This window comes from Sphaeramia orbicularis, chromosome 13 (genome assembly GCF_902148855.1).
Source record: "Sphaeramia orbicularis chromosome 13, fSphaOr1.1, whole genome shotgun sequence".
In the NCBI taxonomy this organism is placed as follows: Eukaryota; Metazoa; Chordata; class Actinopteri; order Kurtiformes; family Apogonidae; genus Sphaeramia; species Sphaeramia orbicularis.
The window spans coordinates 32280828-32307878 of record NC_043969.1 but is presented as its reverse complement, the minus strand read 5'-3'; the positions used below and the strand labels follow the sequence as shown (position 1 = coordinate 32307878).

At 37.9% G+C, this 27051-nt stretch overlaps 1 protein-coding gene across 2 annotated transcripts in view; it reads left to right on the top strand.

Moving 5' to 3' along the window:
* pitpnm3 (PITPNM family member 3) overlaps positions 1-26840 on the top strand; it is a 123535-nt gene extending 96695 nt beyond the window's left edge. For both annotated transcript variants that reach the window (XM_030152203.1, XM_030152204.1), the window contains exons 11-20: positions 9143-9325; positions 9453-9601; positions 14566-14682; positions 20393-20509; positions 20602-20750; positions 21009-21158; positions 21361-21544; positions 21740-21868; positions 22490-22918; positions 23806-26840. In XM_030152203.1, the coding sequence (XP_030008063.1) occupies positions 9143-9325; positions 9453-9601; positions 14566-14682; positions 20393-20509; positions 20602-20750; positions 21009-21158; positions 21361-21544; positions 21740-21868; positions 22490-22843 (1532 nt within the window). In that variant the 3' untranslated portion in view covers positions 22844-22918; positions 23806-26840. The remainder of the gene's footprint in view (positions 1-9142; positions 9326-9452; positions 9602-14565; positions 14683-20392; positions 20510-20601; positions 20751-21008; positions 21159-21360; positions 21545-21739; positions 21869-22489; positions 22919-23805) is intronic.
* The last annotated feature ends 211 nt before the right edge of the window (positions 26841-27051 follow it).

Sequence of the window (27051 nt, the reverse complement as noted above, 5' to 3'; positions counted from 1 at the left end):
TAGAAAACAGGCACAGCATATCTAGTGTATCATGCACTTCTGGTCAGACTTTTCATTAACATTCATCCTGAGATATCTGAACTCAAGTGTCCAGCTGTAGGTGCATCTGTTCACATCTGGCATCAGAATACTTGCCCAGATGTGTTTTGAATGATCACTTCTGATCAGATCTGCCTTCCCTGGCCTATATGTGGATAAACAAGCTCATAGCCTAAAACATAGTGCAGTTGTTAATTTCAAGATGAGGAGGCTGGCTTTATGATGTGATTACCTCCGCCAAGGAGGTTATGTTTTTGCCAGGGTTTGTTTGTTTGTCTGTTTGTCTGTCCGTTAGTGTGCAACATAACTCAAAAAGTTACGGACAGATTTTGATGAAATTTTCAGGGTTTGTTGGAAATGGGATAAGGAAGAAATGATTAAATTTTGGTGGTGATCGGGGGTGGGGGGGCCCACGGGGGGGCCCATTTCCAACAAACCCTGAAAATTTCATCAAAATCTGTCCATAACTTTCTGAGTTATGTTGCACACTAACGGACAGACAGACAGACAGACAAACAAACAAACCCTGGCAAAAACATAACCTTCTTGGTGTGGGGGGGCCCACGGCGGGGGGGGCCACTGATCAGCCTTGGTGGAGGTCTGCGCTCTCCGAGTGCTTCTAGTTTTCAAATGTATTTCAGTGTACCCACTATTTAAGACTGGAATGTTCTCTGCCTGTTACACACTACATGAGGTGATGTTGTGAATTCATGGGAGTAGGTCGGTGTCCTGAAATGAATGCTCAGTGTGTTCAGATCTTGCGTTACAACTGTCTTCATATGATTGACTTTGTCAGAAGGAATGTCAGTGTCTGGTTTGAACAAGGCCATGGTTACATTTAGTCCAGAGTATTATTTCTTTAAACCAACAAACTGTCTCTTAGTAGTGGTAAGACGATGCTCTTCTAATATGTGCAAAGGTTATTTTATGACTGCACGGAATATGGGTGCTTCTATGAAACTGGGTTTATTTTGGTATCTGGCATTTTGCCACCTTTTTTAGACCCAATAATAAAAGAGAAGTTTGGACATATTTCCCCCCAGGATGTACCTAATGACCTCAGATAAATGCAAAAAAATTAAATAAAACATACTCTTGCTCTGAGCCATCCCAAAATGAATTAATTCTTAATAAAATATTGGGGCCAAAAATAGGACCAAATTGGGACATGAAAAGCTACCTAGGTGTCAGTGCATTTTAGCTGGAACACATGGCTGTAAATGGTTTTATATACCGCTATAAATAGGCACTGTATTAAATTTGACGATCCTAGTGGTTTTTCTAATCCAGACATGTAGGTTTTTCATGAATCCTCAGTCTCATTCCAGGTTTCAAGTGTAACCCATCGTGTCTACTGGCGTTACATGCGCAACCTGCCCATTTTAACACAAATCATGAGTGATTTTGCAACAGTGGTCATTTTTGTGAAACACTCTGCCTTGCATATTCGATTCCCAAAATGTACCTGTGAGAGAATAGAGATATTCAAAAAAAGTAGTGGGGTGTGATTTTCATGCCCTTTTCACCATGTTACATGCAGATTTTGTATAAAAAATATAAAAGTCTTTTATCTAACAAATATTTTCTCTTTTATCTCAGTAAATATTTATTCTTAAAACAGACCCAAAGTGCTTCTAAACTTGCTTCATAACAGTCTACATCTGGTTTGAATTTTTAGCCCCCCCATGTCCTGTTTTTAGGTACCAGTTTCATAGAAGCACCCATATGTTAAATTGCTGGTTATAGATTTAGATCCATGCAAGTCCTAAATGGGTGTGTAGTTATAACATGTTTACCTCCAAGACGGTTGCACAAGACATACCTCTGTTGACCAATTTAAGTCACAGACAGATAATGAGCTGAAACTATGGAAACAGGCCCCCGTTAATTCTCATTTGCCGTGAAGACCTGCTTCAGCCTGACTTCAGGACAGGTGAGGAGTTTGAATGAGGTGATTTGAGGATACCTGTCAGACTTGTGTGTTAGCAGGTGTGTGAATTTTAAATAACTGACTTGTTGGTAACTGACTGGATCCATTGCTCATTGAGTCAGAGAGTAGAGTGTGCATTATGCGCAGCTGTACTCATTTTGGAAAGAGTTTTTCCTGAAACTCTGCCCCATTTTCAACTAGCAAAGTTAGGAGTCAAAACCAAAACTATGAGTGTAGAATAGACTATTTGCCATTTGCACAGAAACATCGCAGTATAGGTACATTGGAATTCTTGTGCGTTTCCCTGAGTCATGGAATCCGAAGAAAAAAAAAAAAGACATGGACAAAAACAGAAACAAAACAAACACAGCTAAAACATAAAAACAGTTATTGCACAGACAAACACACACTTGTAAAATGGAGTACTGATCAGAAAAATGTACAATAATAAAAGTACTGGAAGGCAAAAACAAGTTATTGCACATTTGAATTAAAGTACTGGCATAACTGTAGATTAAATATAATAAACAAATTGAGGAAAAACACCTATGTGTCAAGGGTTAGGTGAGAGACGGACCCACGATGAAGACAGACGGACAATAGAAGAACTTGTAAAATGATAGAAATCTTTCATGATTGTTCCAAAATATGGGCTTGAGCAGGAGCAGGATGAAGGTGGCCGTTGAGTCTGGGGAGGAAGCAGGCAAAGGTAGGAACTGAGAGAAAAGAGTGCAATCAGGATCAACAAAAAAAAAAACAGAAAAGTAACAAGGCACAACTACAGAGCCAAAGTTCATGTACTACCACTGAGGTGAGCTGACAATCTGGCGATGAGTCGTGCAGTAAACCGGGCTTAAATACAGAGGAGTGGAAGTGGCTGATTGGAGGCAGGCGGCTTGATTGAAGATGGTGTGCAGGTATGTAGGTGAAAGGTAACAGTGAACTCCAGGTCCATCCAGCTCTAGACAACACACACACAAACAAGACAGGGAAAGAACAAACAAGACACACACCCACAAAAGGAAGTGGGAACACAAGAAAAAACACTAGGATCCTGACCCTATCAAGCTTTTACTACTGCGTTCACTGAATTCATATTATGAGTCTATATCAAACTTTACCAGCAGGAGAATGCGTTATTCTTTTCAGGCCAAATGTAACCTACTTACGCAAACAAAGACTAATGCTGCCCTACATTAAGGTGCTACTGCAGTTGAAGGATAGAGGCCTAGCCCTACAGAAGCTCCAAACAGCAGTCTATGGTAGGACTATGACAGAGTAATACCAACCACCTCCCTTGTGTAATGTCTAACCCTGTGGGAAATGCTTCTACTATTATTAGATACACAGAAGTGGACTACGAAAACTCTTTTAGTGCTTCAGAGGGGACACATGTCCACATATAAAACCTAACTCTATGGGAGACACTGACTTGTGTATTTACATGCACACTAGGATTCCAGTTTTGATCAGATATGGTTTGCAGAGGAATCAGGAAACTCACATCCCTGTTTATATGATACATATTACTATCCTGGTTAGTCAGTACTGCTGATTTTTGTGCATGTGATATTTACAACATAACATGGTCATTTGATCTATTTATTGCTGCTGCATGCTGAGCCAACTGCATCGAAATTTCATGTTTGATGTAAAATCTGGAAGGACAAATAAAGTCTAAGTTTAAGTCTAATCTGACATTTCAGTAGCTCCTACCAAACCTTAATGTTACTGTGGCTGTAGAAAATGAACCCACTTTGGTTTACAGCAATCTTACCTCCGTTAAAAGACAGCTTCGTGTTGTGGGTTTGTCTTACTTGTATTCATCTACTGCCAGCAGTGGGAGACCAGATCAACAGGTAAACATGTCCTCCAGGTTTTAATCTGTCACTGTCACAACATAGGATGAAGAGGAGGATGAAAATCCATAGCTGTGACTGATGGTAGATGGTCATCATGAGTGAATTTAGTGGCTGTTTGTGACTTGATGCTCTGTTAGTGTGGGGGAAGTGAACAAACTGTTGGTTGTTTTTGTGCAGACTTGAAACAGTCGGCTTTCCGATGCTAAATATAGCCTACTTATAGCCTACTTAATTTCTGTCTCTGAAGCTGTATTTGCTGCCACTATGTTTGTATTTCTTTTACTTGATTTTGCACCAGTGCTGTATTTTGTAACTTTCACTAACTGAGATTCATGTAACAGTATCCTAATACTATAACAGTTCTCCCGCTGGAGTATCAGGGTTTCTTGAAACAGGAATAAGGATGAATCCACAATTACATCGTCCCATTAATAGGCGCTGCCAAAGGTTAAAGGTTAGGTTATGGTTAGTGTGGTTGGAGGGAAATTCACTCTCTGCATTTTACCATCCCAATACACACAGTAGATAGCATTAGCATTAGCACACACATGACAGAAGTGCTGAGCTGCCACTGGAGGCACTTGGGGACCAACTCTAGGTCTTCATCAGCATCATAATCGGGGGCCCTGGTGGTGGGGGGTGGGGGGTTTGAATAGACTCTTCTGTGGCTGAAAATCAAACCCAGAACAAGAAACAAAACTGAAATCTTCCAGCTTGTTACTTTAAACTATACAAAATTCTTTTTTTGTCCAGATACTGGATGAAAGCCTGGAATTAAGACTATATACAGTGATGATCTCTTTTGATCATGTAGTGTTAATGGAATATGTCTTGCTCTTTTACCTTTTAGAACTCCCATGTTGACTGGGCCAAATGTTTTAACAATACAATAAAAGTGAACATACTGTGGCAGTTATCTGTACATTTAGAGCCACTATGGGGATGTACAGAGAAACATGTCATTGACGTACTCACTGAAGCTGTTTATAAATATGTAAAAATATATAAATAATAACCAAGGCCTGCTTATTGATTTGATCAGTCTGGTTTATTGTATTTTATTTGTAGAAGGCAACCAGATGAAGCAATTAATTATATATTGAAAGGTTCTATGAAAAGATTGCTCTAGGGATGCAGCCTTCATCAGAAGAGAAATATTCACCAGGGCTGGATGATTCATTCAGATACAATTGAAACTGTGCAAATTGCACGGACTGCGATTTTTTAATGAAGTGAAAACATGTCTCAATATCATGTCACAGTAGAAACTAAGTATTATGGTGCCCACAAATGGCATTTTTCAAAAGTACTGGAACATGTTTGTTTGGTACAGACCATCCTTTTTATCAAATTTTTTCATGTTTTCCAGTGAAAATGGAATGAAGTAATTACCAGTCCCATTAAAATTGTGGCTCATATTCCAGCAGTCATAATGATGGCAATAGGACTTTTTGGACATGGTTCAGCCCTGTAATTCACCTGTTTTGTCTAATACAAACTACTTCTTCTCGCCCACCTGGTTTGTATTCTACAAGTATTAGTACTGTGAATGACGCTCTTATAAACATGTATGTCTTTTTATCTGCAAAAGAGGCACTATTTTTACATAATCCAGAAGGCAACGGTGTAATTCTGTGTAATTGTAATATATTTACATGTTTACCTCCATGTCAGATTAAATTCTTCAGTCTTTTTATTTGCTTGTGTGCTGCTTAATCAGAGATGGATGGGTTAATTTTATATGTTTGCTCCTATGAGCCCTGTTTATTTAAGACATCTGAGGCATGATAGTAAATAACACTGTGTTTTTACCCGTGTAAACTGGAGGCCCGTGCTGTGATTTATTAATTTAATCATGCCAGGCACCCAGTCACAAAAAACAGGGATACTTGACATCGATAAGAACCAACTGCACTGATCAACGTGATGAAGTGTAAATGCAGACACACAGCGAAGGCTTGCAACTAAACTGGATTTTAATTATAGGTTTGCATCCATGCTTCACTGATCAGGCTTGGATGCTGTGAAATTATGTGTTAAATTAAAACCATAGACAGGTGCAGAAGAGCACAGATAGTCATACAAGCACACACACAGATACACATACACATAGGAGAAACAGGAGCAGGTTGCCCATTTCCTGCTCTGTATTATGGTAATGAGTTGTTATGAAGGCTTGGAGAACCAATGAAATCTGGCTCCAGTGGGTATGACTTTGACATCAACACCCATCAACAGTGGAGCTTTTATTATAATGAATGTTGCTAATATAGAGAGAATGAGCCCTCTTCCTATTGATTTCCAGCTATGGTCCGATGGGAAATATGATGATGCAAGGGCAGCAAATGCACAAGTAACTACAGTAATTTTCATCGGTATTGATCACATAGTTTATAGTGCTTCGATGTAAAGATGGTGGTATTTCTTTCTCACCGTGAAATTGTTTTCTAATAGGATTCCACTGTGGAGGCTGACAAGGGACTGGGGAGTATAGTGTTGAGTGTTAAGTATTTTTTGTGTCGGTCTTTATTATGAAGACCTTCTAAAGCAACGGTGTCACATTGGGATGAGTGGTTTCTCTCTCCTCCTGCTTAAATTGCGATGACGTAATAGAATTTTTGTGTTTATAACCATTTGTTTTGTCTTTAGTGCTTTTCAGTGCTTCTTAACCCTGTCATTCATAAAAACAATCCAATTACTCTCCCATTTTGTTTTTCTGTTCTCTCCACATAGCCTCCTTTTCCTGCAAGCCCTCATGGGTTTTCAGTGTTCCTCTTAGTCTTTTCTTCTTGAATCGTGGCCCCTTCTGTCTTTTTTCTTTCTCAGAATAACATCTCTCTCTCTCTGCCACCCTTTGCTCATTGTGCTGTGAAAGGAAGACAGAGACGCGGTAATGTTCCAGAGACTGAAGAAGTATAAAGCTCCTCTAGTGGTCTGGGCCAGGGCTCATTAATGATAACAGATTGTTGTGTGCATCCATGTGCAGACACATGCACTGTGATCATACGTGTTCCTCAACTTCTCTATGAAATAAGTATAATTGCAAGAAAATCACCAACATGGAATGTAATGGTCATGACTTCCATTATCGCTATGCTGTTTTTGTCACCATAATGGAAAACAGTGAATTAGGCTATTGCATGGATTTTATCTACCATGCCTTATATTCCAGTGTCTTCTCATCTGTATTCTGCTGTGGATGCTGCAGATCTTTCACTGACAGCTTCTAACCCAGTAATTGCTAAAAAAAAAAAAAAAAAAAAAAGAAAAAATACTGGCACGGGCAGGAATCGACATGAATATCTGAGTGAAAAAAAAAAAAAAAAAACTGTAAAAATCAAATATTTGCACTTCATTGCTCTCCAGTAGGACCATCCAGCCATAGCATGTCAGGTGTTCATAAAAGCAATTCTACATCTTAGTTCTCACCTCATGAATCCAAATCTGCATTTTCCTGTTTTTTCCCCCTATATTTATTCTACTATAACCCAGATAAAGTAAATGTAAATCCTGACATTTGGGATGAGCTAAATTATGTTTGCCATTTTTATAACAGACTCAGGGGACTGCTTTTTTTATCTGTTAGAGCCCATATTTTCTTTTCATCAGTAGGATTTAACCTCATTCATGTGAATCTTGTACAAAATTTGCGTGCTTTTATTCCCCACAGTTTATTCATGTAACATCAAATATGAATCCTGTTTTAGTTTAGCTTTATTGTATTCTAACTTTGGAAAACTTACCTCAGAGGATCATAAACAAATTCATTAGTTTCGAATAATCCTGCATCAGAGGAAAAGCAGTATATGCCATATTGAATCATTATCCTTAATATAACAGTTGAAACAGTAAATAAGCATTCTCAGCTTGGGCTGTGGGGATTTAAAACCGACAGTTTATTCTTCACATCAAGGAGAGCACAGCTCTTAATCTTTATTCTACTGTAGTGCAAATTCACAACATGTTGCTGCATCTAAAAGTTTATTTATAACCATCCCCTCATCTCACATCCCTCAATGGGTTAATCTGTCAATATAGATTGCTTTAAAGCAGCACATGCACATACAAACTGGTCCCCAGTTACATATATATTGAATGCAGAGGGCGTGCATAACCTTCCATAAGTAGAAATAATATCTGCAAAACTAATGTTGACATTTAATTTTGCCGTGAGGTCATGTAAACACAGAAAATTGTGTCACAGAAAAATATTTAACCATGTAAGGCTGATTCATCAACAACAAATAGCCGATCTAGACATGAGGTGTGTTGCTAAACATCTGCAGACAAACAGTCTTTCTTGCTTCTCATATCTGTCTCTCCTCAGCCATGCTGCTCCAGTTCCCAGTTTCATCATGTCTGAAAAAACCACCCCATCACATCAAAATGCATCCCTCTGGATTGATACATATTACAGTAAATGGGATAAAGTAATTGATATAAAAGTGAGGTCGTACCTGCATTGATCTTGTTTTATGGCCTACATAGACATATGGTAAATAAATTACATGTCATGTAACCATGTTTTTCTAGTGATGCAGGGACTATTTGGTGTACAGGTCAATACTCAATATTTCAACTGTTGCTTGCTGTGTAGTACAACAGTGGAGTATGAATCAAGTTGTATTTAGTGCAATTAGATAGATAGACAGACAGACAGATAGATACATACACACACACGCACATACATATACATATACATACATACATACATACATGCACATACATACATACATGTACATATACACATACATAGATCTGGATGTACTGTCTTTACAATAAATCTGCCATAACTGAGCTGACAGACATTTGTCATTCAATAATTACATTATTTTTATTATTATTTTTTCCAGTCCCCTGAGTCTTAAGAAATAAGAGGCAGATCCATGATATCTGATAAACGTCATCCCTTGGGAATATTTCTCATTTTCTTGTTATACATTATTACAGCCTACAGTGTAGTGAAGAGACATGCTGGTGTGAGATAAGACCCCCATAGTAATAAATTATTCTACTTGTCAGCATGAACCAAGACCAAGATGTGTTTTTTTCTGACTTCTGAAGCCAATAAAATTGGATTCAACCCTATGTGAAGAAGAAATAGCCTGTACCATTGGACAGCTCCTGAGTGATTGTCTTTGTTATTCCTTGATAAAACACAAAGCAAGTCGATAACACAGTGAGAAGCAGTGTCATTAGGCAAAATAACAGTATTGATTTAAAGGCTATGGTGTGTCAATTCTTTTCTGATCAAAGCATCTCTGTGCTGCTTTCCTCCTCTGCACATCCTTGTCTCTTTGCCTTCATTTAGCGGAAAGTATCCAAGGTCACTCAAATGTGTTTTTGGAAGGTGAGCAAGGTTCGTCTCTCCATCCGTCCTCTGAGACAAAGACTGAAGGAGAAGAGCAGGGAGGACGCAGAGCCAGTGTGACCAGTGTGGAAAGTGAAACGTCGATTTGCTCTATGGGCCAGCTGGGCAACACCATCGCTAACAGTGAGTGAGAGGAAAGCACAGGATTATTATCTACAGCAGATAACCTGAGGATCATGAGGTTTCACTGGGCTTATATTGACCTCCAATTTGCCCATGTGATGTATCTGTATATGTGTGTGTGATTCAGTTTCCAGTAGCTGGTGGGGCTCCAAACGACTGGACTATGCGCTGTACTGCCCTGATGTGCTGACGGCCTTTCCAACAGTAGCTCTGCCTCACCTTTTTCACGCCTCCTACTGGGAGTCCACAGATGTAGCAGCTTTTGTGCTCAGACAGGTAGGCAACTCATATTAACAGGTAGCCTTTCTTACTTACTTACTTGCCACTTACTTCCCCGAAGCAAGTGGCAAATGTGCAAATTATCACAGTTGGGAAGTTATATCTAATGATCATGAAATCCTCAGTTCAGTTTTTGTTGTCATATGCAGTGCATATGAAATGTATTAACCATTTAGAACTTTACCCTTTTATTGCTTTCAACAATATACTGTAGTGGGAAAAGGTATTTGGACTCAATCTCAAATAACAACATGAAATATTAGCATAAAAATCTTTTTTGTGTTTGAAACAGGGTGGCTGCATCAGACGACACAAACAAATGCAAATGATTTTTCGATTTATTTATTTATTTATTTGACAAGGACAATGCAGTCAAACATAGTTACAGGCTTGCAGCTGATGTGATGCATATAGAGTTTATAGCTAGTGCTAATTTTCAACTCCTGTCTCTGGTTGGGCTTTTCTGCAGCACTGCAGTACATTGCAATATATAGAAAAAAACAAAACAAAACAAAAAAAACACTGTTCTGTATAAAAACACAATTAATTAATGTCCATAATTACTGCAGTGCATTCACATAGTATAAAACATTCATTCACTCGCTCACCTACACATAATAAACACTATTAAAAAGAAAAAATAACAAAAATCTGGACTGTCTCAACATGTTATGCCTTGGCTGTGTTTCCTCCATTCATTCATTTCATTTATTTGTTTATTTCAAGCATTTACGGAATACATGCAAGTTTAAAAATTCCAAAATTATTTATTTACACACGAATAGGAGTGGGAAGAAGAAAAATGTATTTAATGCCACCCCCATTCTCATCGTCAAATAACTTAACATAATGTTCCTTATCTTGCTGAAACATCCAGTTTTGACTTCGATGGAACAGAGCATGAAGAGAAAAGAGTATGTGGTCCAGAAATGTTTTTCCACCACTGTAGTATAATATCAGATAATTTGGCTTTTGGTAAGAATTCTGTAAATTCTTGACTGTAACTTTTCCTAACATGACGTTGTGTTGCATTCTCTTTTGTCAAATATAGTCAGTATAAATCCAGTTTAAATTTATTGCCATTAATACCCATAAAACTTAGACATACATTGATTTTCACACATTTAAGGTTACACATTCTAGACAGCTGTGTTTGTTTGTGTGTGTTTGATCTGGAAGATATGTCAAACCATTCATGACATTTATATGAACTAAACAAATATGGCATGTTTTTTTCAAACACCCATTTCAGTGTTATTTTAGACTCATTTGTACTAATTCAAGTTCCAAGTGTTCTTAAAGATAACTTACTTATAAAATCCAAACACAGGTGATGATCAAACAAACTCATGTTTTGACTTGAGAAGTTTCTAAGTGATGAAAATGACTTCATACAATAATAGAGGACATGCGTGTGGACTGGAAAAGTTGTATGGGTAAATTTGACCTGTTGACCATTTTAGGAATATAGCAACCTAGAGTGGTTTAACACTTACAGTAGTAACTACAGGCAAGTAGGATCATATAAAACACATTTTAGAACAAAACTGGTGCAAGTAGAGGTTTGTAGACTTTTGAAGGCTGATTCAATCAACATCTACATTATCCTTATTTTAAAAAATCTGAAAACGAAGAAAACTGATAGTGTCTGATACTGTATTTTACTTGTTTGGCATCTCAACTTAAGTATAAGATGATATTTGATGCATTACTTCTTCTTTTTCTCCTGTTTTATTGATTTTTATGACCGATTAAGTTCTTTTAAAGGGGGGCATTTGCATAAGCTCTCTTGAAAAATGTGGTTTTTTTGTTAATTATATTTGCAAATATATGTAACATGTAGATAATCTAAACTAATATAATAACGATAAGATGGTTGATTAGTCTTTGACTCATCATGAAACTGCTGATCAAATAAAGACAAATTGATAAGTAAATGGCAATGATGGTGAAAAACAAATTCAAAATAATGAATCAATAAATGTAGACTTTCAAACTAGCTGTAAAAAATATCTAGGTGTGAGTGAGTCTTACTCTTGGGGCTGTAATTTTCCCCCAAAGATTACATTTCCACTTGTGAAGGCTGATATTCGCTGTCAGCTGCTGGCTATGCTGGGTTCTGCCAACACTGTTTGTAAAACCTCCCGCTGGTGCTGATGAATTGACCTTAAATTAAAAATGCTGTCTGGTATCCCAGAGTACTCAACCTCTCAGAGAGCAAACACTGAGTGGGGTCTTTAAACATACTCCTTAGGAAATATTGCAGATTAAACAAAGCGACAAAAGATGGTACTTGCTTGGTCTTTTTTTCTTCGCATAAGTTTGCACACACACCCTGACTTAAAACAGTGGTGGTCAAACCAATATTCATAGTCTCTAGGTTTATTTTCATCTTTGATATGGATGGATGTAAACAGAGAAAAGCTGCAAACCACTTTTTGTTGTTGCCATGCAAGATTTTTAATATTCATCAGCTAGCTTGTACTGGGTCGTCCACTGCTGAAAACCACATTTCTTTACTTGCAGACTATCTGTTTTTATTTAATGATGCCTTCTTATCTCACAAACAAGACCATAAAGTGCAAAAATGGTGCTCAGCAGTCCCTTTCTCCGTCTGCACATATGAAAACGCTGAATATATAATAACCACAAGTTTGGCAGGGATCCATTAATATCATCCACCCACATCCATGTCTTTTAACTGTGTGAGCCAGCTACTGTGAATTACATAAAAAAAGAAATTAAGAGTGATTAGCCGTAACTATTCTGAGCTGAGTCACAGCACATAGTATTATGTGCTGCATGGTAAAAATGGAGTTTTTTTACCTTGATTATTTCTTAATGAGGATGTGCTGCTGTCTGTGAAACAATGTGAAGGTCAGCACAGACAGTGGGCACATTTTAATTTGTTTGCAGGGGTTTCAGGATTCGTCTCACACCCCACTGCCTCAGACCATCGGGATCCATCGGAATAGTGTCAGAAATGTTTGATTTTATGACTGCTGTCTAGACAAATCATGACTAGGGTTTAGTATTCTTGGCTGCTTTGTCTGGACTAGAAAAGGCCGAGTCTATAATCTACAAAGGTCCAGGTTTTTTTTGTTGTTTTTTTGCAGTTATGTGGGATTTTGTATGTCCTTGACTAAAGAAACCAGCCTGTTAAAAACTCTCTGTCATGAGGGCTTATGTTGCCAGACGCACATACTTTTTTTACACTAAGCTGGGTTTAAACATTTAGCCGTGGTGATATATTACCACCATGTACTGTCTGAGCTATCCATGAATATCCTGCATCCCAGCCCTGCATAGTGTGTATTTGGTAGTCTGTAATGATGATGCTGGGTGGATCAGTGTTGTTGTCTGAGTTGCCCTCCTTAGACACCATCAAAAATGGGTTACATCATGTCCTATTAGAAGCCGCTGGAAACGCCAGCAGTCTTTGAACTCGATCATTAGAAAGCAGAGCTTCCAGAGTGCAGAAAAAAAAAAAAAAACTTTCACAGTCACTGTCTGCAGCAGCATGTCATCTTTGCCAGTAAACGTGAGGTGAATAAAGAAAGTGCAGAGAAAATAAGAAGCGCTATCGACACCATCAGGAAGTTAATAAAGCTGAAGATCATTATTTTGCTTCAGCAGTTTCCAGCTTCACTCAGTGCCACGTTATATTAAAGGATTATGATGGAATTCGAGGGCATCACAGGGAAGCTCAGTGTGATACAGGTTTCAGGTAAAATGTCGTTGATCAAAATGAAACTGAGTGTAGTTCCGTCAGTCTCTGTTGTTTTGAAACAAGTGATTGACTCAAGAATGATTCTTTAACCCTTTATTGGGCAAGTGACTATTTTTGGTAATTTTCACATACGTTACAAGACGGTGACAGCAGCAGTTACAGTAAGGTAACAATCTCAGGTCCAATGTGGTCTCCAGGGTCTGTAAGGTCCACCTCTGCATGAACAGTGAGTGTACCTGCTTTGTGAAGTACCATGAAGTCATGGTACTAATGTAAGGAAGGATGCTCAAAGGGATAATGTGGATGTTGACAGGTGTCTGGATCAGCACTTATGTTGGTCTAATGTTCTAAAATACATGTTCCTTTAACCTTACATGTGTTTTTCTTGTATTTTTTTATATATAAGTCTAGATATACAGTCGCGGAAAAAATTATTAGACCATCAAAAGTCATTAAAAACAATGGCTATGCAATTAAGTACTAACTCCTGTGTGTATCATGTGACTAAAGCAGACAGAAAAGAAAGCATGGAATGTCTAAAAGCACTGTTTTTGGCAGTACAATGCCATAGCTATTGATGTAAGAACTTAAGGGATTTTGGTTATTATCAAGAAAACATGGAAAATGGCTAGATATCAGCTCTGAAATTAAACTCTTATGAGCTATTTTTGTTGTTACCATTATATTTGTCCAAACAAATGTACCTTTAGTTGAATCAAGCATTAAAATGAAGAAGAAATTAAAGAAAACAAGGATGGTCTAATAATTTTGTCCGTAACTGTATATATATTTTGCCTCTAATGGGCAAGGAACCAAATATGGTAACTTCATTGACTTTGATTTTCTATATAACAATAAAAATTTTGAAAAATTTCACAAAAGTCATAAAGTCTTGTTATGTCCTCCAATAACACACTAAGGTTGAAATGTTGAATTTCAGAGTATGTCTATGAGTGCCCTATAAACGGTTAAATAGCGAGATGTGATTTTCTTTGAGTATTTAAATTACCTTTCAGTCCTTAATCTGTTTCACTGCTATTCACTGCACAAAAACGTTCAATCAGAAATGTGCTTTATGAACTCTAAACACATCTGCAGATTTTCATTATTGTCTAGTCTTTGCTTGAGTGGTCACTAAAAAATGAACCTGTTCAGTTTGTTTAACTGAATTTGACTGGGTATTTGTGTGAATATGCCCTGTTTCACACTACATATATATATTTATTGACAGCTCATGCGGTGTGACTGTGTGAAGACCCAAGAAGCTGACAATTTGGACTCGGCTCCGTTCTCGCCTTCCAGCCCACGGGAAAAATGGCTCAGAAGGAGGACACATGTCAAACTAAGGGTGATTATCTTGTGTTTATAATGTGTATCTATGCTTGTGGTATGCAGTTATACACTTAATAGTTTGTTCACCAAGAGTAAATGTGAATTAAAGACGCACTAGGCACTACAATATATTTTTGAACTGTAAACTCACTGGTTAACACGCCACATCCTGCTTCAAAATTACCTTGAACCCTGACTGATTTTGACATAGAGTAACAGTTGATGTCTTTTCTACACCATGAATAGTTGTATTAAGAACAGGAATTTTCAAGTTTGCAATGATGTGAAACTAAAAATGGGATATTATTCACTTCAAGGTTAACAGACTTGACAAAAATAGTCATTTTACTACATAGAACTGCAGCTGCCAATGTGATCTGAACTAATGTTTTAAAAAATATCATACAAACCAACCATTCAAAGTAGTGTTTTTGGGATTTCATGTAAAGGATGTCTAATGGCAAAGTAAAGCTGTGAAAATATTTTAGGTATAGCGTACACTTTGGCCTCAGCCATATTAATGCAGATTTTTCAAAACAGATCATTTTCCCTCAGTTTGGGGCCCTTGTCCATGCGTCAACAATCTTAGGTCGCAAAAGGAGCAGTGAGGACTTTTCAAAAATCCAGTTTGTTAGTATCAGTGTTGACAGGGAGAACTGAGAGATTGGATAATGATGGTGTCTTACCCCACTATGCACATATCTACTATTGCTATATGTAATGAATCTACACCTGAAACATCAAATCCAGGTGTTTAAATCAGTGTTTGACGTGAAGTAGATCAAGGTCAGCACAGATACCTTTGGGACTAGATTGGGGTCATGGCCAAATCCACATTCATTCATGCAATGAATACACTTCAACAATTTGAACCAACATGTAAGCTAACTTTATAATTTAACCCATAAAGACAGAAACATTCACCGTTCACCAAAACCATCTACTGATTTAAATTGTTTAGTACTTGTTGATCCACAAATCCTATCAATACATGTAAATAATTGGTGTAAAATGCAGTTTGTCATCTTTTCATGGTCATCAGATATGACCCATTTGGACGTTCAGAGGCTCTGTAGTGAACGTGGAAACACCATCATCTTCTACAATATTGATTCACCAGTAAAATCCATGGAGTTTGGTAAATAACAGTGGAAGGACACACTTGGTTTTACATTCAGTTATTGATATCTTTGCTGAAAAAAGTCACTTTTTCTAAAATTTTCTGTTTTTGATATAATAACCATCAACTTTAATCTGATCTTTTATGAACATATATATGATCAGTAAATTAAATGCAAGAAAATAGCTGATTTTCTCTGAAAATGCAAAATAAAGACGATGATAATATTACAATAAATTTTAATGGAGTTTGATCAATGACAGTTGGACATGCTTGGTTTTACATTCAGTTATTGATATCTTTGCTGAAGAAAGTCACTTTTCTTAATTCTTCTCTGTTTTTATATAATAGCCATCAACTTTAATCCGAGCTTTTATGAACATCTATATGATTGATAAATTAAATGCAAGAAAATACCTGATTTTCACTGAAAATGCAAAATAAAGAAGATGATATTATAATCAATGGTAATGAATCACTTTAGAAATATTAATTTAGGAACTGCCACCAAAGTAGCAAAACTAAGGTCATGTGAACAAATATCTGTTTAAAAATTATTGCTGTTAACATGGTCAGGGGCTTAAACTCATATTGATTTTTCAAGGCAGGTCATTTTATTCCTTTCAGACCCAACATGATGCTTGTTTGTTGCCTTCTATTTTTCTTTAACCTGTAGATATGAGTCACCCACTGCTGTCTCACAAATCCTTATACATACTTATGTGGACAAATTCAACAACTACTTCAGTAGACTACTTTTGTTTGGATAGAGGAAATTACACATACAGGAATGATATCTCTGTGGTGTCCATTCATTCACTGACACATTTACAGATACACAATAATACCTCAAACACTGGCTGCTTCTGCTGTTAAGACCTCTAATCTAAAAATACAGCTTGTGTTATATTGCTGTGAAATGAACTATAGCCAGATTTCTTTTTGAATACTCCCACACTTTGAATGGAAGCATTAAACAGATACATTTGATGCTGAGCAGTGCACAGCAGAACAATCAAGGTCACATATTGAAACACTCTTTCATCTTCCATTTTAAAAGAGAAGATTTTATTGACTGGCGGCTTTTCATAAAGATAAAAATAGAACTGTGTTAGTGGCGTACCATGGAATCGTGACATCTTTCCTTATATTCAGCCAGGTGATGTTCTCTGGATGCAAGTGCTTGAAAAAAAAATGATGCTGTCCTTGTCATGAGTATGAGTTAGTATTTGGACTTTTGGAGCTCCTCAGCGGTGGTTCAATCTGGGCTCAGGTAATTTATCAGCTGCAGAGAGAAACTACTCAAAGAGGCTTGGCATCCACGTGTGATCTTCAACTGCTTTGTAAGAGGTCTTCATCACAGCTGGAGAGCGACCACTGCTGGGGCTGTGGCTGTTGTTGTTCTTAGTGTGTGATGCTCTTTCACAGGCAGGGGTCTGACTCTTCATCTCCTTGTCCGTGAATGACTGCAAAACTGGTACATGTTTTTGTTTTTTGTTTTTTTTCTCCCACATATGACTGCACAAAGTGTTCAAAGGGAGCTGAGCCAGGATTTTCTAACTAGATATTGAACACTGTCAGGTCTCCTTAAGTCACACTGGAGCCCACCGTGATGATTTATGAACTGTGTGGGTGTATCGCATCAGCACATACAGCCCATGTTTACCACCTCTGCATGGTCGCCATCACTGGATCAGTGAGACCTCGTGCTGGCACCAATTAATTTTGAAGAGAGCAGCTGGAAATATTGAACTTCTTCATTAAGTGTCACATCTTTTAAATCAGTTATCACTGGCAGTGTTGTGTAGCAGTGCAATACAAGCATGTCCTCGTTTAGGACATTAGCACTGAGTGTTCACATGAGCAGATTTTTCCGTGTAGGCTGTCATTGCACTATTAGGAAAACAGAATTACTTTTAAGACATCTTCCACAAGGTAACAACAAGGCTTTTACTTGTGTCGGAATGTGCACTGAGTTCCATATTCTGGGATAAAATAAAGACAACATTTTAACTTTCTGCCATGTTAGCATGCAACTTACTTCTAATATGAGCACTGCTGTTGAATTAATGCTTATTTTGTGTCACCAGTAGGGGTTGTGATAAAGGCAGAATCATTTTATGTCACAGTTTGTATCAAAATAGCATGGAAAGTCAATTAGGATATTTTTTCCCCTTTTCTCTCACTTGTTCTAATTGACACTTCCTCTTTAAAGTTACTCCATTCTGTGGCACATTCATGAATATTGTCCTGGCTGCATCCATGTGGAAGAATAAACAGCATCCAGCAACAGTCTAACTCTTTCTATCAAAGCATATATTAAGCATATCATATCACATACTGTCACCTTCCTAAAATAACTGCATACGTCTTTTTTGGGGGGGGGGGGCACAAAAATTACTTCGTGTCTAAATCATCTAATACTCATTTCTGATTTTTTTTTTTTTTTTTTTGGCATTTCCTGAAAAGTCTGAAAAAATTGCTTAAACAATTATTTTAGGATGGTGACGATATATCATATTTATATTAACATTTTTACTGCATGACCAGTTGGAAATACATAGCAATGCTCATGTAAAATTCTATGTGGATATTTTATGAGACAGTGAAAAATACCATTAAACTACTTAGTATTTGGATTAGTCAATAAATTGGTCAATAAATGTTATAACAAGAATGGTTTGTGGATAATCTGTAAATTCATCTTTTGTGTGTCAAACTGAAAAATGTTATGAGCGAATGGCATTATATCAGGATCTGGACAAACTTTACTGTCCCGTATGGGAAGTTTGTTTTGGACAACAGTACTACATTGCTGTGTTCACATTCAGACACTTATAGTAACATAACACACTCAGTCACAAGATTTTGGAGTCAGCATCATCACAGTTACAGGGTGGGGAAGCAAAATTTACAATATTTTGAGGCAGGGATTGAAAGACAGTGTATGACCAATTAGTTTATTGAAAGTCATGATAATTTATTTGCCACAAGAAAATTTACATAATAGAAAATGTTTTTATTCTATGTGTCCTCCTTTCTCAATAACTGCCTTCACACGCTTCCTGAAACTTGCGCAGGTGTTCCTCAAATATTCGGGTGACAACTTCTCCCATTCTTCTTTAATAGTATCTTTAAGAAAGTCGATATCGCTGTGTGATGTTCTATTGGTAGCATGTTCTAAAACGCCCCAAATAGCATAATTCAGAGGGTTTAGATCTGGGCTAGAAGGTGGCCGTTAACATGATTCCCAAAAATTGCTAAAGTTGGATTTGCCGAAATCTTGTATTTTTCTAGCTGTGTGGGCTGGAGCACCATCCTGTGTCCATACATAATTTCCATCTGGGTAGTTTGCTTTAAGCCATGGCAATACCTGGTATCTCAGAGTCTTGTAGTAAGTATTAACATTGATTTTTTCATCAGCTTTGTAGAATTTTATAGGCATTTTCTTTCCATCGGAAGCCACAACACCAAAAGCCATAACTTGAGCAGGATGTTTTGTTCTGAATGTCCCCTTAACCTCAGCTTTCGATTTTGCGATAAATCTGTCATTTCTGCAGTTCAGAACAGCATCAACAGTGAAGATCTTTTCATCTGAAAAGATTGTTACAATGGAGGACTTTTTCTTGAACCATGTAATAATTTTCTTGCACCTTTCCAATCTCTTTTCCTTCATAGCTGTTGTCAACAAGTGTTTTGGTGTTCTTGTGTAAGATTTTAACTTCAAATTATATTTTACTGCATTTCTAACGGTCTTGTTGTCTACCTCAAGTTCAATTGCCATTTTTCTCATGGATTTGGTTGGATCCTTTAGGATTTTGGATTTGAGAGCTTTAATAAAAGCTTTGGTACGTTTTTTGTTGTTTCCTCCACTTCCAGACTTTCTCGTAATAGTTTTGCTCATAGTCATTCTCTTCTTTACATTATAAACAGTCTTTATGGACACTCCAACTATTTTTGAAATCTCCTTTGGTGTGACGAGTGCATTCAGCAAATCACACACTCTTTGACGTTTGCTTTCCTGATTGCTCATATGGGCAAAAGTTTCTGAAAAGGTATGGATAATAGTGTTAGGTATGATTATGACATCAATATATGTTTGGTTTCAAAACAATTGACGTAGTGCCTGCTGAGAAAAAACAACTAAATGTTCATTGTAAATTTTGTATGTATTACACCTAATCTATATATTGCACATTCCTCTCAAAGGTCAAAGTAAACAGGATAAATACAATTAATTAATACATCAGATTAATTTAAAAAGATGGGAGTAATTCCGTTCCTTAAAAACATTCCTTAATTTTCAGTGCCAAGGATTAAAAAAAAAGTCGTATATGTCTTGACTTGATCAGCAGATGAGAGAACCAATCAAAACAAGGCATTGCTAGACTGCAAAAAGATTAATAGCAACAGAATGGGTGTCATATGTGGTTTAACTCCATGTTTTTTTTCACAGTACCTGTAACAGTTTAATGTTCCATGCGATACTGTAATTGCTGTATGTAACACCATTAGATGTAACTAGTTTCTTGTTGCACAGTGTGTATTTGTTTGATCTATACAGTCTTGACTTTAATATGTTTTGTACTCCTTTCATGTAATGCAGAATGTTACCGCCAACCACCGGGTAAATGACATAATAGCCACAGAGGACGGACCCCAGACCCTGGTGGGCCGCTTCATGTACGGCCCCTTAGACATGGTTACTCTCACTGGGGAGAAGGTGAGAAGCATTAATTAACATTACTAATTATGACGTCTGTATGTTGTGAAAAGCCTCCGTTAGTCATTAGTCAATACCTACCTCTCTCTCAGGTGGATGTTCTGCTCATGACACAACCTCAGTCTGGCCGTTGGGTCCACTTTGACACAGAGGTGACCAACAGCAGTGGCAGGATCACGTATACTATACCCAAGAGCAAGAAGCTCGGCCTGGGAGTCTATCCAATCAAAATGGTGGTCAAGTAAGCATCTCTGCAGCATGCCCTTTCCAGAGTATTGCATTATTAAGTAATGCGGCAATAAAATAAATACAGTTGTAGAATGAGAGAACTATTAAGTATTAACAGCCTGTGCCCCTCATGCATTGATGCAAACGATTCTATCAAGAGATGACAGGTTAAAGGGGGGGCCATGAATTGGATCTGTACATATCAAAGGCAGCTCCCTGGACAACATGCTACCTCCCCCTCCTTCATCTCTCACTCTCTGTCCATCACTAGGGGAGATCAAACAAGTGCAGAGGCCTACCTGACTGTCTTGCCAGGAGGCATGGAGTGTGTGGTCTTCAGTATCGATGGCTCTTTTGCTGCCAGTGTGTCAATCATGGGCAGTGACCCTAAGGTCCGCCCTGGAGCTGTGGATGTGGTCAGGTAACTGGTTCCAGAGTGTCAGTGCATGCACGTATTGTATGTGTCTGAACCTGTTCTTAAAAACTGAGTGAAAAGGATTCAAAAGTACTGCATCTTCAAGGTGAATGTGTACGTGTGCACTGAATATACCATGGATTTAATCATGTCCTGGTGGACAGATCAAAATGGATAATTTTGTGTTTGATGTGTTTTTTGCATGCAGGCATTGGCAGGATCTGGGCTATCTGATCATCTACATCACAGGGCGCCCTGATATGCAGAAACAGCGTGTGGTATCTTGGCTCTCTCAACACAATTTTCCTCATGGGATGATCTTTTTTTCCGAAGGCCTGGTTCATGATCCTCTGCGCCAAAAGACCATCTTCCTCAGGAACCTCATTCAAGAGGTACACCTGTGAGCTCTCACCAGACAAATAATGCTTTTTGACCTCAGCAGGGCACTTGGTTTTTGCTGTCTACTCAACAGCGGTGACTCTTTCTTTCCTCTGCATCACTGTTTTGTAAGCTTAGAGTGGTAGCCTTGGGTTGTGCTGCTTTGGAACGTCACATGTGTCTCTAGCTGATTATTTCTCTCTCACCAGTGTCACATTAAGATCAACTCTGCTTATGGCTCCATGAAGGACATCTCTGTTTACAACATGCTCGGCCTCAGCCCTTCACAGATTTATATTGTTGGCAGACCTTCAAAGAAGTATCAAAACCAGTGCCAGGTAACTCTGTATTTATTTATATTAAATTAAACTTGTGCTCTATTTATGTATTGCTTTTTTTATGCCTCTCCACCAACAACAGCCATGGTCAGAGGCATTATGTTTTAAGACTGTCTGTCTGTTCCACGGTATGTCTGTTTATTTCTCATGAACACATGTTAAGAAATGGGCAATTTGGCACAAACCCTCATTCACTTTGATTAGGTTTTGGTGGTCAGAAGTCAAGGTTACTGTGACATCACCAACCATGTTTTTGACTATAACTCAAGAATTCATATAGTAAATATATCAAAATTTAATGGGACAAATTGATGACATGGTAGCATTTTATATCCAAAGGGTCAAATTCCACATCACTGTAACACCATTATGTTCTGCAAAAAAAGAAACCTTTTTTTGTCATTTTTTAAACACCATCTGTAAAAATAATCTTTAATTACAACATGTTTCTCATTAAATCCTTCAAAGTCCTATGTATATGAAGCATATGATTGCAGACAGATATGGATCCAAGCTGCATCTGCACTCAGTTGGCAGAGGCATACAACCCCAAGACACTAATACCAGTTTGTATAATTGTTGGTTTTGTCATTTCCCTGTGTATCTCTGTGTGGTTTGTAGTTCCTGAGTGAAGGCTATGCAGCGCATCTCTCCACCCTTCAATTTGGGCACCGAGCGAGACCCAAGAAGTCCCCTTCAGTTCGTATGGTCTTAAGGAAAGGGTCATTTGGGCTTTCAGCAAAGCCTGACTTTCTGTGTAAACGCACCCACCTCCGTAGGACCATGTCAGTCCAACAGCCTGACCCGCCGTGCACTCCCAACCCCAAACCTGAACGAGCCCAGAGCCAGCCAGAATCCGATAAGGACCATGGTGGAGGAGGAGGAGGAGGAGGAGGAGCCGGTGGAGGTGGAAGTGGCAGCGGACATGGTCCATGGGGACGGGCCTCCATGCATCGTGGAGACACCACCCCCTGACGTCAGAAAAGAGATGGAAGGTTTGCAGGAGGATTGTAATGCTGCAGAACAAGGAGTATTAAGTCCAGGGCCAAGGTGAGAACTTAAAATGAGGGATTTGGTGGACGTAAGAGTGATTCAAGTGTATAAGTTTATTTAGCACAGTGTTAAACATAAGATCTAATAAGCTATTTCACTTCTGTGGAAAGTCTGTGCATGGCATGACATTGTATATCTGTCCACTGTCAGTCAAAACAGAAGCCTTCATCTGACTTAGTTCAATCCTATTTCTCCTCTAATATGCTTTTTACGAGATGTAAATAAGGAGCATTCAAGAGCTGAAGATAGAATTTGTTGTCAGACTGCAGACACTTTGAAGTAATATTTTATTGTTCCTCACATAAGACCAACAATTACAGCTGCATTCACAGCATTAAACAGAGCCATAATGTTAATAACTCCTGGATGAGTAATGCAGCCTTTCATCTTTTACTTCACTGCATTAAGTCTTTAAGAGCTCAGCATTTTGCAACAACATTAACACAAACACAGATTGATTGCTGATGTTGCGTTCCATCCACGTTCATTAGTTTATGTATGTTCTGATGTGTACCTGACACACGGACTTTAAAATTTTAGTCACAGAGGGATTTGTTTTTAAGTCTAATAGTACAAAAAAGAGACAAGAATATATGAAAGCAGTAAAGCAAGGGAGAAAGCAATAGTGTGTGATGTTTCTGAGTAGGTATTAATGTGGCAGCCTAGGATACCATCATTAGCAAAAGCTCCCTAGAAGGAGCGGATGTAAATTTGCCCATGATGATCATTATGCAAGTAGGGATTAGTTACAACTCACTGCTAAATTCAGTCATTCCTAGTTTTGGAAATATTTTCTGTGCAATTGGGCTGTATGAACTAATATGGTTTAAATTGTAAATTATTAGCTGTTCCTCTAATTTGCTAATCAGTCTTTCTAATTTCAGAGTCACTTCTACAGACGGTACATGTACATTGGATCCTCACTGATACAGCTCAGCTTTACCTCCTGCTTGGCCCTCAACGCTTTGCCTCCTGCTCATCTCTTTTCTCTGACCTGCTTGATGGATAAGTCATTGTGCCTAAAATTATGAGGAGCTGCCAGGGAAGGCAATGATTTTGCAATGTCCAGATCAAGAAATTCTATCTGATGAAATTGTAAAATCAAGAGAATGTACTTAGGATTGTAGATGTACTCATGCATTCATGCACTCACACTTTATAAGAAGAATAATGTGTCCATAGCGTGGTGACTGAAAGCCTGTTGAGACTGTCTGAGCCTAACTCTGGACCAGGACAGACTGCCACGCCAACGGGAGGTCATGTTGACTAAACCTGGACTAAACCTGGCCCAATGTAAATACCCTGTAAACATCATCCCTGCATTGGCCTCTGGAAAACACAAACACTGTGACATTTCTGTTCATGAGCTCCGCGATCTGGAGCAGAATTAGCTGACCTCCGCCTCCATTTCACTAGAACTGGTAGATGTCTCCCTGTTGCTGTGACTGCCCCCCCTCTCACCCCTCCCTCACCCCCCGCCCCGTAACCAGTCAGGCAGAACATGCCTCTCGACAGCCACCTCAGACGGGGTCCACAGCCACTGAACCACTGGGGTGTGCATGGTTCAGTCCCTGAGGTCGCATTTGCACTATTGAAGCACACCGCAGTGGTTCCCGATTTAGCTGCAGTTCTTGCTTCAAAAGCAAAGAGTTGTGTGTGTGTATTTTATTGTATTTATATTGTCTTTCCTGCAAATTGTTGCTGCTTGTCAGGTACTAAACTACTGGATGATTAAACACGTAAAGCTTGTAGGAAAGTGTTGACTGACCAAAAAATGTTTACAGATTGATAGACATTGTATAAAGTAATCAGAACTTATCTATCTATATAACTGAAAGTTTAATTACTGTAAATGGGAACTCTAGTGTAGTTGCTTGGTAGTTGCAGTAGCTTGCAGGATATTGTACAATAAAGCTAATGTTAGTTGAAATTCTACAGATGCCTTCGTGCGTCCATTTATTACAGCTGCACTGGAACCAATAGATTTGTGATGAAATCTGAAACTGTCTTGTGCACTTTGAGATTGAATTAAGTTTTACTGTGGCCATGTTAAAACTCTGTGCAAGTCAAACATATTTTTCTATGAGGAAATATTGTAAATAGAAATATTTTCAATGTATGTTTTGGAATTTTTCGTTGTTTGACTTGTTGACTTAGTAGATTTTGCCTTACATTGTTTTCGATGTTGTGTAGAGATGCTAAATTATTTTATTCATTTGACCAAAGTTTTGAGTTTTGCTGGTCCTTCATGACAAAGTGCATTTTTATCTAGTTGATATTGCTTTGACGTGTTTTAGATACTGTGTGTGTGATAGTATGTGTGTGTACGTGAGGGAGTGCGTAGCTGTAGAGTTGTTATCATTGTAAACACGACATGACGGCTAATATTATGACAAATAAGACCTCTGCAGAGCAGTCAGAGGACGTAAGAAGGCCAGTGTTAACATTCCTGAATGTATTTTATAGATTTGGATTTGAGAAGTGTGTCAGAGGATCCGTAAGATAAGGTTTTATACCTGTGATGAAAGAAAAAGGGCTTACGAGTTCTTAGCGTGTCTCGATTCAACTGGAAACATGCATGGAGGAGTGGAAGGCATGAATCAGGAGGGAACTGTCTGTCATTGCTTGTCTGTACACCCTCGGTGGTCCAGTAATTAGATATTTGATTACTACTAACTATGTATCATCCCTGTAGTGCCGCCCAGTAATTGCAGTGCACAGATTACCATTACTTGATAATTATATAATATTGTAGTAACAATATATTTAACTTTTGTTTTACATTTAGATTGTTAATACTGAGACATTGTTATCCAATTAACAAAATGATCATCCCCATCAAAGTGACCAGTCTGTATAACACTTACTATAATCTGCCCTAATGATACAAAGGAGGAGGAAAGTATTCAAGCGAGTTTTATGACAAGAATGTTACTAAATGGCAAATATTGATCTAATGGTTAAATGGTGATTGTGTTGTGCATGGTAATTATTTCATATTCTTCAATAATGTGACTATAAACTGTAATGTTTGTGTTACTCTTTACTAATAAAATACTTGTACATAGGTGGATACGGAAATACATGGATATACAGTAGATACAGTTAAATTTCATCATTATCAGAAGATTTTAGCTCAGTGTTAGTGATGAAATGTGATTCAAACAGAAGCAGGGCATTATTGATGAGGACAGTTTATGGAAATATGTACATTTTCAGATATTATGCTGCATGTAGCAGGACATGTTGAAATTTATAAAGTGTATAATGTCAGATAATCTCAGTGTTACAGGAGAGGCAAGAGAACAAGACATGATACTATTGTTGTTGACCTCCTTCAGACTTCATTACAGGACACATTGTTTATGCCACACAATTTTTAGGCATTGTCACATTTATTTTTTTCCAGACTTAATTTTTAGGCCAAGGCCTTGTATTAATAATGAGAGAGTCTGACCACTGTGTAAAGTTCAAACATACTCAAAGATTCACATTACAATACAATACAGTACAATACAATAGGCTTCATTGTCATTGTAGAAGAACTGCGAAATAGGGAGTGCAACTGCATACTAAAATAAGAAAACAAACAAGCAGACAATATGAATAAACTATTAACAGTGTTAAATGACATTATGGTAATAAATAGTAGTAACAAAAGCAGGTAAAAATCTATCTCACTGCATTTGAGGATGACAATGTGGGTAAAGTGCAATTAGGTGACGACTGATTTATCAACTCGATGGATCAGGGGGTTCAGGTCTGGACTCTGTGGTGGACAATCTGTGTGTGAAAGTGATGTCTGAAGATCACATGACTTATTCATTGAAACACAGTTCAATCTTTATGCTCTATATCAAACTGATGGTTGTTTAAGAAATAGGAAACTCAAACTCACTGCATCATTTAAAGGGTTAAAGAAGTTGCAGCTGAAGAAAAAAGCCGGTGGAAGGATCTTACCTGTTTGCTTAGTTAAATCCACATGGGGATATTTTTCACCAGGTTATGTGTTTATTAGTTGTACTAAGACGTTAAAACGTTAGCAAGTATGAACAGTTACTATTTTTAGAGGAATATAATGAACCACTCACTAACCACAATACCAATTAATGTCAAATAATTATTCATTC